The sequence below is a fragment of the Corella eumyota genome, chromosome 6 (genome assembly GCF_963082875.1).
Source record: "Corella eumyota chromosome 6, kaCorEumy4.1, whole genome shotgun sequence".
NCBI lineage: Eukaryota > Metazoa > Chordata > Ascidiacea > Phlebobranchia > Corellidae > Corella > Corella eumyota.
Window position 1 is genome coordinate 6,705,034 of NC_137495.1, and position 19,083 is coordinate 6,724,116.

Genomic DNA, 19,083 nt, shown 5'->3' on the forward strand with positions numbered 1-19,083 from the left:
GTTTGGTTCTACAGTTCCTTTAACCTTGCTAGACAACAATGTGGAAATTGAAATGCCATCGCCGAAAAAAGAGAAGAAAAGAAAGAAAAAACACAAGGATAAAGACATCATCAAACCAGAACAATTATCTCAATCAGAATTTCCCCAATCGGTCATTAAAATCGAACCTCAAGTTACCCCAAAAAAGAAAAAAAAGGAACGTAAACACAAAATGGATTTCAGTGAGGGTTTAATAAAACTAGATCCTGATAATCAAACGGCCGAGTTTAACCCCAACCAAGTTGACGGCGACATTGCCACACCTAAAAAGAAAAAATCTCGGAGTAAGAAGTTGAAAAAAAATGAACAAATCTAGGTTTGACCCTTTTTTTTGTACATACATTCATTTTTTTCTACTTATTTTCAATCACAATTTTTATTCTACCAAACAATAAAACAAAATGTACATAATAGGATTTTTTCATTTATGTTGGTGAAGCAAAGTATTTTTTGCTTTTACAATTAGTTAAAAAGTTATTAACAGCCATTTATTATTGCTAAATGCAAGAACATGCATTCGAAAAAGTTCATTTAAAAAACACAGGTACTCCAAAGAATAAGCAAACTGTATATTTATCATTTATACATAAACAACAAAGCAAAATGCAGAATATTATCATAAAATGGATACAAATAAATCCCTAAATTTTGTTATCTAAATTGATAAATGGAAGTTGTGCATTCTGGCGAGTGTGACAGTTTTAAAGATTGAAACATTTCCGATGTGCGGTAATAATAAAAACCCTCGATCGTTGCAGTGGATTTTTGAAAACAGATATAGTAAAATCCGGCAAAGGAGGCCCCATGGATGTTTTCAATTTTATGGTTTGGCACAAGAAAATGCTCCTGAAATTAATAGACATATTGGTTAATATTTGAAAAAATGTCTGCGAAGTAGGAAGGTCAATCACGACTTAAACAAAGAGTAACATCATTTACCCCTCCCAGTCTCCGGTTAACTTTGGCAGTTTGGGATATTATATAATATAATTGCCCGATAATTTTGCTGCTGATTAAGTGTTGGCTTAGCAAGAGTTTATATCGTTTATAGCGCCTTACTCAAGGGCGCTACAGCATAAAATCAGTGGTAATTAAACCTAGGACCTTATATAAGTACGCCAAGTGTTCTGACCACTACATCATGCATTCTTTCTAGCCAAATATAACATTCCATGGGATAGAACTTAAACCTAGCCAATGAATTGAAGTATTAACCTTCCATCTCATAAAGACAAAATCACTATTACGAAGTTCCTCATAGTCGAAAGAATCGCTGTTAAAAGTTTTAGAGAACTGATAGAATGATGAAAACTTTTTCCAGTGTTTGATGTCCACTTCTTCGTCTGCCTCCCATTTTCGTGTCAAGAAAGGATAACACTCGCTAATTATTTCTCCGTCAAAAAATGTGGTCATTGTCGGGAATTCTTCCGTTAGATCGTTAATCTTTAAATACCCACACAGGTAAGAATTTGCAAGATCAACATTCTGAAGTGTTACCTAGAAAGTATAATATATTGTATAAGCGTATAAAAAGCCATTGAACTAACTGTAACGCTTTAAAAACTAAATAATTTGAGGCATGTTGTTAAGTAGCCCATTGTTGTTTACATATGACCTAGCCTTTATTAGTTTTAGTGTATCAAAAATACATTTTTTTAAATGCTTAACAAAATAGACGATACACATTGAAAAAAAATACCTCGACGTCGTAGCTGTTTCCTTTGCTCTTTTGGTGGCCTTTAAATTTCGAACCGTTATACAGAAGGGTATTATTGACTCCAGGTTGCTTACTATTGTAAGGAGGAAGTGGGTAAATTCTTGGTACATCTATTTCGCCCGTCATTTTAATTCAAAACCAATGCTCTATAAACGTATTTTCAGTATGTTTGTGTACAATAATGACGTCACATGTAGAGCGTTAGTTATAACCCAACAAAGACAGGTGTATCGAAAGTGTTATTGTATTAAAAATAAGACTTTTTTTAAAACGTGTTTAAAAATTAAAAATTATATTTAAAAAGAATAAATATTTGAAAACATTGAAAACTGTCTAATTGCCGAGTTATGAAGAAAATAAAAAGGTTTTACGCTTGATTAAAAAGCGCCAATTTTTGACTCCTGTTTTGCAACATTCTGACGACACTTAATTTTCGGAAAACAACGTCGTGTTCTAGCGAGTTATCTGCAAAACAGGCAAAAAGACTGCTTAATTATCAACAACGTTAGGCTAACATACGTTTGAAATTCTTGCGACAATATTATTTTATTAATCTGCTGACAGGCAGAGATCTGTCGATATGTTTAGTTTATTGTAAAAAGCCTGTCTATCTGTCTAGTCTCCAAAATTTTTATTATTTTTGCAGAAAACCGTTTAACGTAATTCTAAATTCTATGATTAGCCTAATTTGATATCTTACATTATATTAGGTTGTAATATTAAACTGTCAATATGACAGCCATTCCATTACCCCCTGTAAGTGTTTTGAATGAAAGTCAAGAAATTTTTATAAATGATCACAACATCATTAAGGTACTGCTGTTTAATATTTTTAAAAATTAGAAGCATTTTTATGTCTAATTGTGTTATTATTTAAAAAAAAATTTAAATGCCAACGTTCAGCATACTATTATCAGTACTACTGTGTTTTTTTCAATTTTTTTTGTATATATCTTTATCCTCGATGTGGGAAAGTTGAATGCACGACTTAAACATAGAGTAACATCAGTTACTCCGACCCAGTCTTGAGTTGCCTGTGGCAGTTTGGGATATTATAGATTATAATTGCCCAATAATTATACTGCTGATTAAGTGCTGGCTGAGTAGAAGTTCGTACCGTTTATAGCGCCTTACTCAAGGACGCTACAGCATGAGCTCAGTGGGGATTGAACCCACCACACTACATTGTCTTATCACCACACCACGCTACCGGTTGTGTTGCTTACTTGCCAAAAACAGAAAAAGGCATAAACAAGATTCGAACCCAGGATCTTAGTGTTACTATCTTATTGCCTTAATAAATCAAACTATATTTTCGGTTTAGATGGCCTATGTTTGGTACAATTAAATTTTTTTTTTGTATATTTTTAAAACAGAATTTGGCAAAAGAATTTGAAACTCCAAAACTAGTTAACGAGCACTTGTCCCGCATCAGCAATCAGGTAAATGTGGATGAGTCATCGTACATGAGAGCTTATCTTCGAATTCGACCTTTTACCAAAGTTGAACTTAAGCGAAATGAGAACCAGGTTAGAAATCTTTTTGTTGCAAAAATTTGGAGAATCAAAATTTCTTGTCGTATTTTAGTATCACAAATTAAAACTTTAAATAAGCAAAAACATATTAATTAGTTTTTTTGATGTAGAACTGCATGGATGTTATGGATGATGGTAAAACTCTGAATTTAAACCCACCTGCCAATTCAAACATGTACAAAGCAAACTCTAGAGGAGTTGGAGAAATGCCTCACACTTTTATGTTCTCCAAAATTTTTACACCTGGCGTCGGGTATTTTGAAATTATATTTATTAAATATATATATATATATATATATAGGATTTTACTAAAAAATATTTTTGCTATTTAATTTATTTTACAAATTATTAATTGGTTAACTTATTTATGGTAAATCCTAACATTATTTATATTCCAATTATGGTAAAAAAAATGAAACCTAATTTTTTTTAATTTTTTGTTTCTGTTAATCAGTCAAAAAGAATTTTTCGACAAGACGGCGCTGCCATTGGTTGAAGATTTTATAGAAGGGCAAAACTCTTTGCTGTTTACCTATGGAGTAACTAGCTCTGGTAATATAACTTTCGATATAAAAAAGGTGGTCAGAACACTTGGCTTCATTACATGAGGTCCTGGGTTTGATCTTCTTTGTAGATTATAATTGCTCGGTAAATAAGCTTCTGATTAAGTGCTGGCTCAGCAGAAGTTTACACCGTTTATAGTGCTTTACCTAAAATCACTACAGCATGAGAGCAGTAACGTAGTATACAAGTATATATTTTTTTTAGGTATAGATATATTGTCTTGCTAAAACTTTAATTTTGTGTTTTTAGGCAAAACTTACACTATTCAAGGCTCACCTGGTAATGAGGGTATCATGCCCCGGTCTATTGACGTTATATTTAACAGCATTGGTGATCAAGTTGTAAAGGTAACTGATTTGATATTTTTTTTCTGGTTGGATGTTAATAAAGCAAAAAAAAATAGAATTTAAAAAAAAATGTTTTCAATTTTTTGATTTTTAATTTTGTATTTATTTTGATACTAATTTACGATTTATTTCTGACAAAGGATTCTTCATTACAACTAACAAAAGCGAAAACCTTAACAACTTTAAGTGATAAAGTCAAGCAACTCCAAATCAAGAAAAAGCTAGAACTCCTGGCAAGAGCTGACGAAATTTATGTGGTTGGTTTTTAAATCTATTAAGAATTTTATATGGCATAGACTTTAGAACATAAGGAGTTTATATACAACATACTGTCACTTGAAATTAAATCGAGGACCACTAGAAAAATTAAATTTAAGCTTGATTTTTTTTATTTTATTGATAAGTAACCCACTTTTTTTTACAATTACTATTTTATCAGAAAAATCAAAATTCGACTGCAGCACCGAAGGACAGTTTGGATCCAAATTTTGACGACAATGCAAAGTCTCTTAATGCAACAGAAAACAGTGCCTCTGGCACAAGTATTGATGCAGGTTGCTCCTCCGCCGAAAACTCCTTGACAATTAAACCATCAAGGTTGGTAGCTAACCATATAGCATATTGAAAGTTTATCTTTAATATTTTTTGATAATGTATATATATTTGATGATAATTTTTGGACATTTGCCATTCTTTTTATATATTTTATTACGTCTTATTCAATTTAGAGCATCATTCTTGGATTTTAGTAGAGGTGGAATTGCTGATAGTAGTTTTGTGGATGTTAGTATGCAGGGCAATGTCAAGTAAGTAAAAAAACACCAAATTTATTCTAATCGATATTGGCCCTACTTGTGTTTTTACGAAGTTATTCCCACTACAGTATCCTCCCCTATAAGCTTTTCAATTCACACTTAACATACACATGCATCTCAATCAGCCATACACTTCAATTTTCATTCTAAAGGCCCATAACTTAGTCCCACACTAAGCTTTATTAAATATAAATTGTATAGTTAACAGATTTGTTTTTATTAGTTGCTGGCATATACACCTGTGTTGATGACAATATTAGTAATTCATAGCTTTTACAATGCTAAACTACCAAATAAACATTGACTGAAAATGTATTTTTTAGGTTTATTATGTATGTCTCTTACATTGAGATTTATAAGGAGATGATCTATGATCTTCTTCAGCCTCTTCCGAAGGGTAAAAAGGCGAAGAGAGATCCACTTAAGCTGGCAGAGGATCGCAATATCCCCTTTGTTAAGGGGGTAAAGCAAGTTCAGGTATAGGGGTAAATTTAGGGTGGGCTGGGGGAATCACCTACTTATAACCAACTGCCATTATTTAACTAGCCTTTTTTGTGTTCGTTGTATTCTGCTCTTAAAAATTTTTTAAACTTTTTTAATTCTTTTATGAGAATAAAAAGAAGTTGACTGTCAAGATATGTCGGATAAATGTAATTAGTAACCTTAAGTTGTTATTATTCTAGGTTAATTCACGAGAGGAAGTTTTCAAACTCCTAACTGTGGGAAGAGACCATCTCCAAATGGCTTCAACGAAATTAAATCACAATTCAAGTAGAAGGTAAAATTACTTCAAACTTTTAAAATAAATAATCGAGAAAAAAAAGGCTAAAACTATACAGGCAAATTTATCAAATAAAATTTCTTTATTAACCTTATTTTTATGTTTTAGTCATTGTATTTTCACGATTAAAATAGTTTGTGTGGAGGATATTGCAAACCCTACCAGAGCAAGAATATCACAGTAAGTCAACAAAAAATTTTAAAAATACTATTTTAAAGCACCACTATTTTATTTTGTATCACATTCTTTACTACACTTGGCTAAAAAATATGTGTTTTTTTATTTTTATGTGTTATTGTTTAATATATCAATAACATGACAGCTTGGTGTAGTGGTCAGAACACTTGGCTCTACTACATGAGGTCCTTGGTTCGATCTCCACCTCTCACATGCTGTAGCACCCTTGAGTAAGGTGCTATAAACAGTATGAACTTCTGCTGAGTAAACACAGAATCAGAAGCTTATAATTATCGGGCAATTTTACATATAAAATATTTTAAACTGTTAAATGCAACTTGAGATTGGGTCATCGAACTTCCCACATTGAGGATAAAAAATATAAAAAAATCCACATTTTGTTTTTATTTTTGTTTAATGAGCTTTTGTTTAATATGCTCATTTATTTTTTTTAAATTTCAGGATGGTTTTCTGTGATCTCGCCGGATCCGAGAGAACAGTGAAGACACAGAGTGCAGGAGACAGACTAAAAGAAGCCGCAAAGATCAACACTTCCCTGATGACTCTCGGAAAATGTATCGGAGTTTTGAGATACAATCAACAACAACCTACAAGTACAATTTTCATAGCTGTAAAATATTTAATTTTTGGCGCTTCCAGTATTACAATTTTTAAATTTTTAATTCTAAAAGCGATTGCATGTCTTTAAAGCCGCATTTTAATTGCCATCTTAAGGTTAAAAATATCAAACTAAATTATGTCTACAATGATTTATCTGGGCCGTAAGCTATAGTTTTTTTCTACTTTTAAACAACTTTAAATTGGTCATTTATAAACTAAAGTCAGTTATATATAGATTAAATTTTTAATTAATATTAGTTAATTTCTTAAGTAAGAAATTTAACTTTCAAAGAGTTGTTAATGTACAAAATTGACAAATACATATGAACAGACCAACTGTAAAGGTATTTTTATTACACCAGCCTTCTGTTCCTAGGTATTTGTCAATTTTGGACTGTATTGACTCTTTGTAATATTAAATTTGTCCTTAACTTGCCGGATAGGGTAGGCTTTTGACTAAGAAAATTATTACCGATGCCTTAGTTTTGACTCTAGAAAATAAGTAGGCCAGAATAAAAAAAATTTAAAAATTAAAATTTAGAACTTTTTTTTAAAGGTCAACAACGGTTGGTACCCTATCGAGAATCTCGCTTAACCCAATTGTTCCAGAGTTTTCTTGTAGGACATGGAAGGGCTTGCATGGTTATCAATGCAAACATGTGTGCATCGTTGTTCGACGAAAACGCTCAAGTTTTAAAATTTTCGGCAGTCGCATCCCAAGTAAGAATTTACTGACTCAAAATATAAAAAAATTAATTTTTTTTTAATTTTTTAGCAAATTTTTTTTTCCATTTATTTATAAATTTGGTTTTCTTTTTTTGCTAAAAACACCAAATCCAGGATTTTAAGAATAAGAAATTTACACTGAATACAAAAGTGCCAAGTTCTAATTTTGATTTTATCTTTTGATTTTTTAATTTTTTTTTCAAGATTAAAATAGAGAAGTTAGCTGAAGGTCGAAAATCGAAAAGAGTGTCCACCAGACCTAGAGTATCTGTGTCAGTTGATAAAGCTATGAGTCCAATTAAAGGTAGTTTAGCTATCAAATTTTAACTCACATAATAACAAAAAAAAATTATTTTTTATTTTTTAAAATTTATATAATATTTTTTTAATGTAGAAAGAAACGAAGATGGAGAGTCAGAAGAGGAGGAAGAAGATGGAAATTTAGTGGATGAAGAGGATGTTAACATTACCTGGAGCGACATCAGAGCTTGGGAAGAACGAGAGGCAAGTTAATTTTTTAAATTTTTGTTTTCTGTTTTTTTTTATTATATATACATAAATTTATTTCTAATTTGAAAAAGTCGACTTCATGACCTAAACATAGAGTAACATCAGTTACCCCAACCCGATTCTCGAGTTGAATTTGGCAGTTTGGGATATTATATAGATTATAATTGCCCGATAATTTTTCTGCTGATTAAGTGCTGGCTCAGCAGAGGTTCATAATGTTTATAGCGCCTTACCTAAGGGCGCCACAGCATGAGGGTTTAACTTATGTTTAGCATAAGCAAGCATAAAGCATAAGCAACAACTTGGGCAGAATTCTTAGGTTATAAAAACTTTATAAAGTTTCCAATTTTTAACTTTTTACCATAGTAGTTTGTAAATTCTTTAAGCCTGATAACTATTATTAACGTAAGGTCCAAGAATTAAACCCAAAATCTTTGGTCCCGTTTAAAATTTGTAGAAAATAAACTAACCTTTTATTTATTTCCTTAATTTTTCAACAGGAAGAACTGATTACTGTAATCTCCATGATAAAAGAAGCTTACAAAACTGAAAAACAAAAGGTGTACGAGATCGAAGCTAAAGTGAGGAGGGAGTGTCAAGAAGAAAATAAAACTGCCTTTGCTGTTATCAAACAAGAGTGGGAGTAAGTCAGCATTACTTTTGGAATTTTCACTCCCTTATATTTTGCAAAATTGTTTTTTATTTGACAACGATTTTTTTTCTTTTTTTCTCAGAGAGGAATCAGAGCAGAGAGTCCAGGATGTTGTAGAGGAAGAGTACAACAAGATGAAGGAGGTGATAAAAGAAGGAACCGAAAAATTAAATAAACTGCGCGAAAAACTGAAAAAGTCAGAAAAATTGAGTGAGGAATTGGACGACGAATGCATGAAATATGACACCAAACTCGAAGTTCGTAAATTTTTATTTAGGTTTTAAGTTTGGTTCTCGCCTATAGCACTTTTTATTACTGCTTTGTTATAGTCTTTTTTTTGTTTCTATAAAACATTTTAAAATTAAAATTTTAAATTTTGTTGTCTTTAAGGCCCTGGGTTTAATTCCCACCATTGGAAGTGTAAATTTTTTTGTATTTTGCGGCAGAAATACATGCAATAAATAAGGATCTATTTTTGAAGTATCATTTGCAAATTGTTTATGACCAAAAATTCGACTTTTTTGTTATTAATATTTTACTTTTTTAATATAGGCAGAATATGCCAAAACGAATGAACTCACCAAAACTTTGGAGGAAGAAAGAGATCAAAACAAAGTAAATCTCAACGACGCTATTTCGAAAGCCACTGAGTTCGAAACTGACTTAAATTTGGCAAATGAAATCATTAAAGCCAAAGACCAAAGTAAAAATAGTACCTTAGGTTAAATAATATTATTTAATAGTACCTTAGGTTAAATAATATTGGTATACAATTACTTATCCAAATGCACTTCTACTTTACTTTTTTAAACATTTGGATAAATTGATTTTAAAATAACCTATAACTTGGTTTTCCTCGCAGTACATTGTAGAGTGTCTTTAAAAACCAACTTAAAAATACAACCTGTTTTGGATTTAGAAAGTTAATCTTGTATCTGATTATCATTTTTTGACATTTTGAGGCTTTTGTTAATAATTTATCCATGTTAAAGTTTTGAGTGTGATTTTTTGAGTGTGATCGCCCATAATAATTAAACAGTGTTTTTGTTAAGTATTTTCTTTAAAATGTTTTTGGTAATCTGCGTGTTTAAGAAACTGGTGTTAAAATTCTTGCAGAAATTAAAAATTTGGAGTTAAAACTACGACGCAGCAGTAGAAGTTCTTCAGTTAATGAGCGGGAACAATTCATTGTTGAACTCCAACAACAAAATGAAGACGGTAAAATTTTGTTTTGTTGTTAAAAGTCGTTTAAGAAAAAATCAATTTTTTCAGCAAAAATTTTGTGATTAATTTTATTTACTTTTAATAGTTTATTTTAATTTTTAGGTCGTTGCTTAATCCAAGATCAACTTACTGAAATCAATGAACTCAGAAGTTCGTATGAAGAGATTGTTGAACAAAAAAATGAAGAAAAAGAAATTTACGAAAAAGCAAAAGTCGACTATGAAAAAAACATTTCTAAAAGAGACAAGGAATTGGAAAAATTTGGCGAAGAAATTGCTAAACTACAAGATAAAGAAATTCAAAACGAGAAGGAAAAAAATCTTAATATAGAATTAAAAGAGGTAAAAAAGGGTTTTAAATTTTGAAATGATTATTTTCAATGTAGTCTATATATATAGATTTTTTAATCTAAAATTAATGATTTTTTAGCAAAATTTTGTAGTGTTTGATTTAAACTTTCTGCTATTACAAACTGCTAAAAAAAAATTGGCATTTGAAATAGTTTATATTTAAAACAATGCTATTAAATACCTATAGATAAAGCTTTTAAATTAATTATAATAATTTTTTAGCAACTTGAGACTATGGAAACAGAAAAAACTCAACTTGAAAAAGACATTCAAAATTACAAAGACCAACTCTCTGATGCTAATACTAAAATTCAAGAAAACAATTCGGGGCTTGAAGTAAAAATAAAGGTAGCCATTAAGATGTATTAGTTAAACAGATACAGTTAGCTATATAACATATAGAAAATAGATTACAATAAATTATTAGGTTTATTAAAATTATATAAATTTAGCCTGATTAGGATTGGTAACGGATTTAAGTAAAATTTAAAAAAGAAAAAAAATTAGGTTTTTCCTTCTCGTACTTCAAAACTTAAGAATTATAAATTTATGTCCTAAAATTCAATATTTCCATTTTTTCTTAGGCAATCGACGAAGAAATAAAAGAAACCAAATCTGCGCTCAATGAAAAGGAAAAACTCGTTAAAAACCTTGAAATCATGCTAAAAAATTCTGAAGAAATTTGTGACGAGCAAAAAACGAGAATTGAAAACCTCGAGAGTGATCTCACGAAACTGAAGCAAGATTTTAAAAATAAAGAAGAGGAATTGGCAGAAATGTCCAAGGAGTTAAAGCAGAACGAGGAAATTGTGTTCGTTGAAATGTCAGAACTTAAGTCTAAAGCCGAACAGGTAAAAAAAAAAAATAAACTAAAAAAGGCTGGCAGAATTTTGTAGTGATAAGAACATTTGCATTTACTTATGAGGTTCTGGGTTCGATTCCCACTGCTCTCATGCTGTAGATTCCTTAAGTAAGGGGCTATGAATCCTGCTAAGCCAACACTTAATCAGCAGCTTAATTATCGTGCAATTATATTTAAAAATATCCCAAATTGCCAAAGGTAATTGGGACTAGGTCTGGGTTTCTATGTTACTCTATGTTAAAGTCATAAAGTTAATCTTCCTACATTAAGGATAATTTATTTAAAAAAAATATATAAATAATAATGACCTTAAATTACTTTTCTTAGAAATCGACTAAAAACGAAAAGTTGGTTACTGAGTTAAACGAGGCTCAAGCTTTGAATGAAATCAAGGCTTCAGAAATTCAAAATTTAAAAGAAGAGGTCGACAGATTAAAAGAGGAATTATTACAAAAAAGTGAAAGCATCAAAAACTTGGAAAACAAGCACAAAACTGAAATCAAGGAATTGCAACTTAACCAAAAGGTAAACAATAGTAAATGTAGGTTTAAATAAAGAATAAAAATTGTTTTAAAACATATACTGGCAATAGCAAGTTAAGGCCGGTCTTTGATTACAAAAATTTTAAGTTGGATTACTCACAAATAATAATTTTTTTTGAAGAAAATTATAATTTTTTTTGGTTCTGTATTAATAATATTTGTCCTTCTTTAGTTAGTTTGTGGTTTTCCAAAGAAATAAAAAGTTATTTAAAATATATAAACAAAGTCGTTATTTTACAGGAATTGCAGAAAAACCTTAGGGACTCTGAAAAAGTACGCACAGAGCTTAAAAAAGACAGCAACATAGCTGCCAGATTGGAATCCCAGCTAATGTCCGAGGTTGAACGCCTGCAAAAAGAAATGGAAACTCTGAAAAGTCAAAAATTGAAAGTGGTTGATAAGCAGGAGGAAAAAAGGCAGTCTCAAGCCTTTGAGCTCGAACAGGTATGTATACCTTTTTTTAAATATTTTCATGCTTTTAATATTTACTGGCAGCATGGTGTAGTGGTCACGACACTTGGCTAATGGCTTCACTACATAAGGTCATGTGGTCGATCCCCACTGCTCTCATGCTGTAGTGCTCTTCTGTAAGGCACTATAAACAACGTTAATCGCTTTTAGGCCAGCACTTAATCAGCAGCATAATTATCGGACAATTTTAATCTATAATATCCCTAACTGCCAAACAACTCGACACTGGGTTAGGGTAACTGATGTCACTCTATATTAAGGTTGTGAAGTTGACCTTCTCACATTGAGGATAAATAAACGTGAAAAAAAATTATAAAAATAGCCTATATAATTTAAGATTTTTAGGTAATTCCAAGTATCAGTACATTGTAATGGTCATGTAGAATTTTTAATGGTATTGTGTTAATTGTATATACAAGTAGTTTTTAGTAAATCAAATTAAATAATTAAGATTTTTACTAAGCATAATTTTTTTAATTGCAAAATTTTTGATAACAATAACATAGAATAATTATAAAATTATAACGTTTACACAATGAAAATTAAAATTACTAAATATAAAAGAGTATGTATTAAATATTTTATTTTAAGGATATATCAATTTTAACAAGTGAAAGAGAAGACTTTAAAGAAACGATTAAAAAATTAACAAATGACTTGGAAAAAACTAAAAAAGAAAAACTTCAACTTGAGGTTTTTATAAACTAAAAATAATAAAAGTAAAAATAAAAACATATTCAAAATTTTTTCCAAATGTAGTTTTTGCCCCTTTTTAGTATAAAATTTCCTTTTTTGAAAGCTTTTTAATTTTCCATTTTAGAGCAAAGTAAAACAGCCAGGAGTAAAAGAAGCTACAGAATTAGAACAACTGAAAACAACATTGAATGACATGGAAACAAAACAAGTAATTCTATCATTATTTTATCCCTCTTAGCGGGTTATTCTCCTTTATATTTATTTATTCTCGACGTAGAAGGTCAATTTTACGACTTAAACATAGAGTTACATCAGTTACCTCAACCCAGTCTTGAGTTGCCTGTGGCAGTTTGGGATATTCTAGATTATAATTGCCCGATAATTATAATGCTGATTAACTGCTGGCTCAGCAGGAGTTTTTACTGTTTATTTAGCCTTACTCATGGGTGCTACAGCATGTTGGCATTGGCGATCGAACCCAGAACCTCATGTAGTAAAGTCAGGTATTTTGACCATTATACCAAGTGTTTGTTGTACCACAATTTTTTAAATCTATTGTTAACAAATGAACCTACTGTAAACAAAGTATTATATTTATATAATGAAAATACTTTTTTATTTTTGTTATAAATCTTATTTATTTTCAGGCCCACCAAAAAGAAATTAATGACAATTTGGAAGAAAACATTCAAATAAAAGAAAACGAAAATAACGATTTGAAAAATGTAATCGAAGAAATGGAAAAGGAAAATAAAGAGATTAATAAAAATTTAAAGCAGGTACGATAAAATCTAAAAAAAATTAGTTAAACTCTTTTGCCTTTTTTTTTTATAAAAAAAATTTTTAGATTGAAAAGTCGCTTAATGATGCCGAAAACTCGAAATCTGACTTGACCGAATGTTTGGCGAAAAATAAAAAGCAGATCAAAAAACTGGAGGAAATGTTAGAGAACTCAAAGAAAAAGGAGGAAAAAGATTCTCTTATTATTAAGGAAAGAAATAAGCAAATTTTGACCCTTGAAAAAGAGGTAATTGACATGTGTATAAAAAATTAATTATGGTTTGGATTTGATTTTTTTGTGTAGTTAAAATCTAGTATTTGATTGTACTGAGTCAAAAAGTTATGAATTGACCTGCAGCGTGGTGTAGTGGTCAGAACACTTTGGCTTCACTACATAAGGTCCCGAATTCGATCTCCACGACTCTGATGCCGTAGTGCTTAAGTAAGGCGCTATAAAAGGTATAAACTCTTGCTAAGCCCTTATTAGAGGCTTAATTATCGGGTAAATATAATCTATATTATCTCAAACTGCCAAAGGCAACTCAAGACTGGGTCAGGGTAACAGATGTTACTGTATGTTTAGGCTGTCAAGTCAACCTTACCACATCGGGGATCAATAAATATAAAAAAAGTGTTTTTAATGCTCTTCAAGTCACAAATATTTTATAATATACCAGTATTTATAATTTTAAGGTAAAAACTGCAAACCAATCAAAAGAAAGCGAACTGAAACGTTTCCGTGAGGGACGAGACAAAATATCGGCATCACTGGAGACCCAAATTAATACTCAGAAATCTTTTACCAAAGTCTTGCAGGTGTTATTTTAATTTTTTTTTAACTTGAAATTTTTTTGAATTTTTTTTTTCGTATATATCTTTATCCTCGATGTGAGAAAGTTGAATGCGCGACTTAAACATAAAGTAACATCAGTTACTCCGACCCAGTCTTGAGTTGCCTGTGGCAGTTTGGAATATTATAGATTATAATTGCCTAATAATTATACTGCTGATCAAGTGCTGGCTCAGCAGGAGTTCACACCGTTTATAGCGCCTTACCCAAGGGCGCTAGAGCATGAGAGCAGTGGGGATTGAACCCACGACCTCATGAGTGGTGTAGCAAGTGTTCTTACCACTACACCACGCTGCCGGTGAATTAAATTAAATTACTGATTAATTTGTTAGATCGGAAAATTGAATATGGTAAAGTCTTGTAGTCTAATTTCTTGTGATGGTGGTCAAATTATTTAAAAAAAAATTTTATAAATATTTTAAAATTTTAAGGAGCGTTTGGATCAACAAATATTGGCAAACGAAAACTTGAGAGAAGAGGTTCTTACTTTAAAGAAAGGGCCCAAAAAGCGAACTTCAAAGACAGTAAAAAATATATTTTTTTGATCTAACATAAACTAAAGATATCCTGGATGAAATTTGTAAAGTTTTTTTTTCATTTTTGAATTTAATTTTTTGGTAAAATTTTTATTTTCAGGCAGCTGTACCCAAAGAAAATCAAGCACCAGCATCCACAATAGCAAACCAAACAGCAACAACAACAACAATAAGAAATCCGATTGTTAAAATCGAAATGTTATCACCACCAAAGGTAAACAGGTTGTTTAAATAATATATCACCGTAAAAAAAAATTTTTTAGATTAACAAAAAAAAAATAATTTAAGGAAATGGTGTCTCCTATTATCGAAGAACACATTAGTGAAACCCCACAGACTCCAATGGAAACCGTAACCATGGCGAATCTGAGCACAGGAATGGCGGGCACTCCACTTAGTTCGCTTTACCCCCAAAAATCACAAGCTGAGGAGACAGCCTCCAGTGACAAACCTGGTAAAAAAATTTTTTGTTATCTTTAAAAATTATTATTTTTTTTTTTAATCTGAACTTAAAAAAAGTTTAGAATTTTAAAAAATTTTTTTTTTTTTTAGAAAAGGAAGCACCCGCCGAACCCCCTAAAAGGGGCCGCAGACCCAGGGGCTCTAAACCAACTGCAGTCAGGAAGACATCATCTCGTAAAAAGCGCTCTACTGCCATTCAAAATCGCAAAGACACTCCAGTGGCCAACGAAGAAGGTTTTAATCTTTTTTTTTTTTTTGATTAAAATTTTTTTTATTTAAATTTTGAAAGCATTACCTAAGTAAGAGGTTTGATTTATTTTTGCATTTAAAATTTTTTTTTAAATAATTTTAATTTTTAGATCATTTTGATTTTGATTCGTCCCCAAAAAAACCTCGAAGAACGAGAGCATCTAAGCAAATCAAAAAAGTCGTGGTAAAGGTAATATCTAACTAAATTTAGTTCTTATTCAACTTAATAAAGTTAAACAGGTTCATTTTAAAGCAAATCCATCTTAGCAATGTCTAAAAATCGCAAACCAAAAATTTTAGCTAAAATCTCATTTTCTTTTTTGCAAACCCAGTTTAGAAACATTTTGCATGTGCTGTTTTATTTAAAAAAAATGTATTTTAATTTTTTTGCATGTTTTTATTTTGCATGACCAATTTAGCAAGAGGTACAGGAAAATGCTAGTAGTGAAAATGACAATACAATCACTAACGACAACGACACGGACGTTTTAGATGATTCTGATCTACAAAGAGCCACAGGTAATGTTGATAAAAAAGCAAAAAAGGCAATTTTTTAATAAAATCTTTGTGTATAAAGTCTTTACAGCTTAATTCATGGCATGCGGTTAGTTTTAATTTTCTAACATTGTTTTAAGATAGTTGTGTTGGTTTTAACACTAAAAAAAAAAAAAAAATTTATTAGGCCAAAGTAGGGGTTTCCCCAAACCCTCTCTGGAGATTGATGTAACCCCGCAGTTGAAGAAAACCACCAAGGGGCGCAAGAAAGCCGGTAAAGCTGTGAAAGTCGATACCGATACCGTAAGTTAATAAAAAAAAATTTTAATAATTTGAATAAAAAATAAAATTGAATAAATACAGAAAATGTAGTTTTTTAAATTATAAGTTAGTTTTGTGTGGTTTTATACCATTAACATTTTTTGTAAAACCCCATTTTTTAAATTATAATTAACCTGTTTTTACATATGTGAATAACACTGTTTTACTTGCATGGTGTTTGTGTTTTAAAATTTTTTTTGAATATTTTTATTTTTGCACGACTTGAATTTAGTTTTTCAATTTTTTTTTCAAGGTTTTTAGTTCAACCTCAGACATTAGAGACAGGCTGGCAAAGCGCCTTAAGATGTTTGAATTCCAATCAGTAAGCCCAGTTAACATGCTTGCATTGCATGTTGTATTAACAAATAAACTAACAATTAAATCATTGTTTACTGACACGTTTTAATTTAGAATATGTAGTATTAAAATTTGCATGGCAGTTTATATATCTTAAGCAAACATACAACATCGAAAATATTAAGTTAGCATACATTACCAAAATTGCTTAGTAAAATAATTAAAACTATAGTTACTAGTAACCAATTTATTAGAAGTAGTTTTTATAAAGAAAATTAATCAGTAGTAGCATGACCTAATGAAAGAATTTGGATAATTTAAATGGCAAGGCAGAAAAAAAACTCGCATTAATTTAGTTGTGTTTTTGTATGAACCTAAGGTCCTAGGTTTAAACTCTGTTTTTAAACCTAAGGTCCTAGGTTTAAACCTTGCTGAGCCCCCAATTTTAACCACAGTTTAAAAATATCACAGTAATAATTTCAAAATACAAAATACCAAATAATTTTTTAAAAATTAACTCAAAATTTTTTTCACTAATATAAACAGGAAGTGGAAAGTGAAAAGGAGGCCGAAAGTTTTCCCACTAGAGGGAGATCTCAAAGAAGAAACAAGGCGAAGGTGCAGGACGGAGACAACATTTCCTTAGGAAAGAACATGTCAAGAATGAAAGACAAACTCTTGAAAAATTCTCCAATTTCTCAAGGTGATTAAATATTCTTAAAGTGAAATATAATAAGCAATTACTATTTTATTGCATGATGTTAGTTAGATATATAACAATAACCGATTTAACATTTTAGTTTTTTTTTTTATTTTTCTTACATTTTTTGTTGTTGACATTTATTTATCCTTGATACGTGAAAGTCGACTTCTCTATATAAACATAGATTAACATCAGTTATCCTGACCCAGTTTCGAGTTGCCTTTGGCAGTTTGGGATATTATAGATTATAATTGCCCAATAGGTAAACTGCAGACTAAGTGTTGGCTCAGCAGAAGTTCTTGCCGTTTATTGCACCCTACTCATGAGCACTACAGCATAAAAGTAGTGGGGATCAAACCCAGGACCTCTTGTAGTGAAACTAAGTACTCTGACTACTACACCAAGCTGCTGGTCAATAACAATAAAGTTATTTTTATATCTCAGTTGTAAAAAGAATTGAAGCTGCCATTTCTCCATCAAGATCTCCCAATATTTCTTCCCCACAACAAAATTGCAAGCTAAATGATGTGGTAAGCTTTTCTTTTTATTAAAAATAAATGTGGTTTTTATATTTTGTTAACATTTAGTGTTTTGTTTAGCAGTTAAGTTTAAAGGCTGTTGGTAAACTTTATTTTATATATTTATTTATCCTTGATGTGGGAAGGTCGACGTCACGACCTATACTTACAGTAACATTTGTTTCCCTGACCCAGTTTCAAGTTGCCTTTGGAAGTTTGGAATATTATAAACTATTAATGCCCAGTAATTAAGCTGCTGGTTAGATGTTCCACAGCAGGAGTTTATGCCGCTTTAGGTGCCTTGCTTAAGGGTTTCACTACATGAAAGCCGTTAGAATCAACTCCAAGACCTCTTGTAGTAAAAGCCAAGTGTTCTGATCACTACACTATGCTGTCGGTTAACACCAAACCCTAGGTTTAGGTATATTTTTATAATTTAAATACAAGGGCCTTTTCTAAAATACTCAAACTTATATTTGCTAGGGTCGTAAAAGTGCTCGAAAAGTCCGGAAGTTGCATCCAGAAGATATATCTTCACCTTTAGAGTGCACACCATCTGAAGCTGACCCTCCATTTGAGGCCCCCACCCGCAGACTTCGCAAACGAAAATAAATTAAATATCAATTTTTCGGTAGCAGAAGGTTAATTGTATATAAAGGAGCAGAAATTTCAGTTTTCCTTTCTGTTAAATAATAGTCTTTTATTTGTGGTATTTTGTGTAAAAAGTATTGTCTGTTCATAGTTAGTGTTATAGTTTGTGTCTGGGTGGTTGACAAAATACAAGATTTGTAACATGTAGTAACTTATTAATTGCAATAAGTTATCACTAACCTTTTGCCATTTATACTGCCGCTTGAATCATATTCTTTTTTTGCGATTTCTTTTCTGTGTAATATAAAATCTAACGTAAACATGTAATAAAACTGTACAATACACATGCTTAAATTCAAATGCTTAAGTTGTCTTAGAATATTGAGGGTAAAGTATCAAAATAAAGAATAAATAAAGTAATTTTAAAATCGGCAGCGTGTTGTAGGGATCAGAACACTTGGCTTTACTACATGAGGTTTCAAGTTCGATCCCCACTGATATTATGCAGTAGTGTCCTTAATCAATGCACTATAACCTGTATAAACTTCTGCTGATCTAATACTTATTTAGCAGCTTAATTATCTGTCAATTATATCCTATAATATCTTTAACTACCATTGGCAACTTAAAAATAGGCTCAGGTTAACAGATG

At 30.8% G+C, this 19,083-nt stretch overlaps 2 protein-coding genes across 3 annotated transcripts; one reads left to right on the plus strand and one right to left on the minus strand.

Annotated features, from left to right (window-relative positions):
- Positions 1–402: 402 nt before the first annotated feature.
- LOC145754761 (glucose-induced degradation protein 4 homolog) lies at positions 403–1,922 on the minus strand. The gene is made up of 3 exons (XM_082570870.1): positions 1,739–1,922; positions 1,255–1,536; positions 403–885 (listed from the first exon to the last, which is right to left on the minus strand). The coding sequence occupies exons 1-3, from the start codon at positions 1,880–1,882 to the stop codon at positions 691–693; spliced, it is 621 nt and encodes a 206-aa protein (XP_082426996.1). The 5' UTR covers positions 1,883–1,922; the 3' UTR covers positions 403–690.
- A 491-nt stretch (positions 1,923–2,413) lies between these two features.
- LOC145754743 (uncharacterized) lies at positions 2,414–18,741 on the plus strand. Of its 2 annotated transcripts, XM_082570853.1 has the most exons (40): positions 2,414–2,569; positions 3,133–3,285; positions 3,402–3,544; positions 3,746–3,843; positions 4,105–4,202; positions 4,343–4,459; positions 4,642–4,799; positions 4,931–5,008; positions 5,341–5,494; positions 5,701–5,795; positions 5,907–5,978; positions 6,438–6,589; positions 7,153–7,316; positions 7,527–7,626; positions 7,717–7,830; positions 8,337–8,475; positions 8,567–8,741; positions 9,037–9,187; positions 9,601–9,702; positions 9,811–10,049; positions 10,281–10,406; positions 10,643–10,909; positions 11,248–11,445; positions 11,703–11,906; positions 12,525–12,626; positions 12,754–12,837; positions 13,277–13,408; positions 13,477–13,656; positions 14,103–14,225; positions 14,691–14,783; positions 14,896–15,009; positions 15,084–15,249; positions 15,348–15,491; positions 15,617–15,696; positions 15,926–16,025; positions 16,189–16,304; positions 16,576–16,644; positions 17,166–17,322; positions 17,767–17,852; positions 18,324–18,741. In XM_082570853.1, exons 1-40 carry the CDS (start codon positions 2,489–2,491, stop codon positions 18,450–18,452), a joined length of 5,253 nt encoding a protein of 1,750 aa, XP_082426979.1. In that variant the 5' UTR covers positions 2,414–2,488; the 3' UTR covers positions 18,453–18,741. The 2 variants fall into 2 exon arrangements, with proteins under 2 accessions (XP_082426979.1, XP_082426980.1); XM_082570854.1 differs by lacking the exon at positions 16,576–16,644.
- The last annotated feature ends 342 nt before the right edge of the window (positions 18,742–19,083 follow it).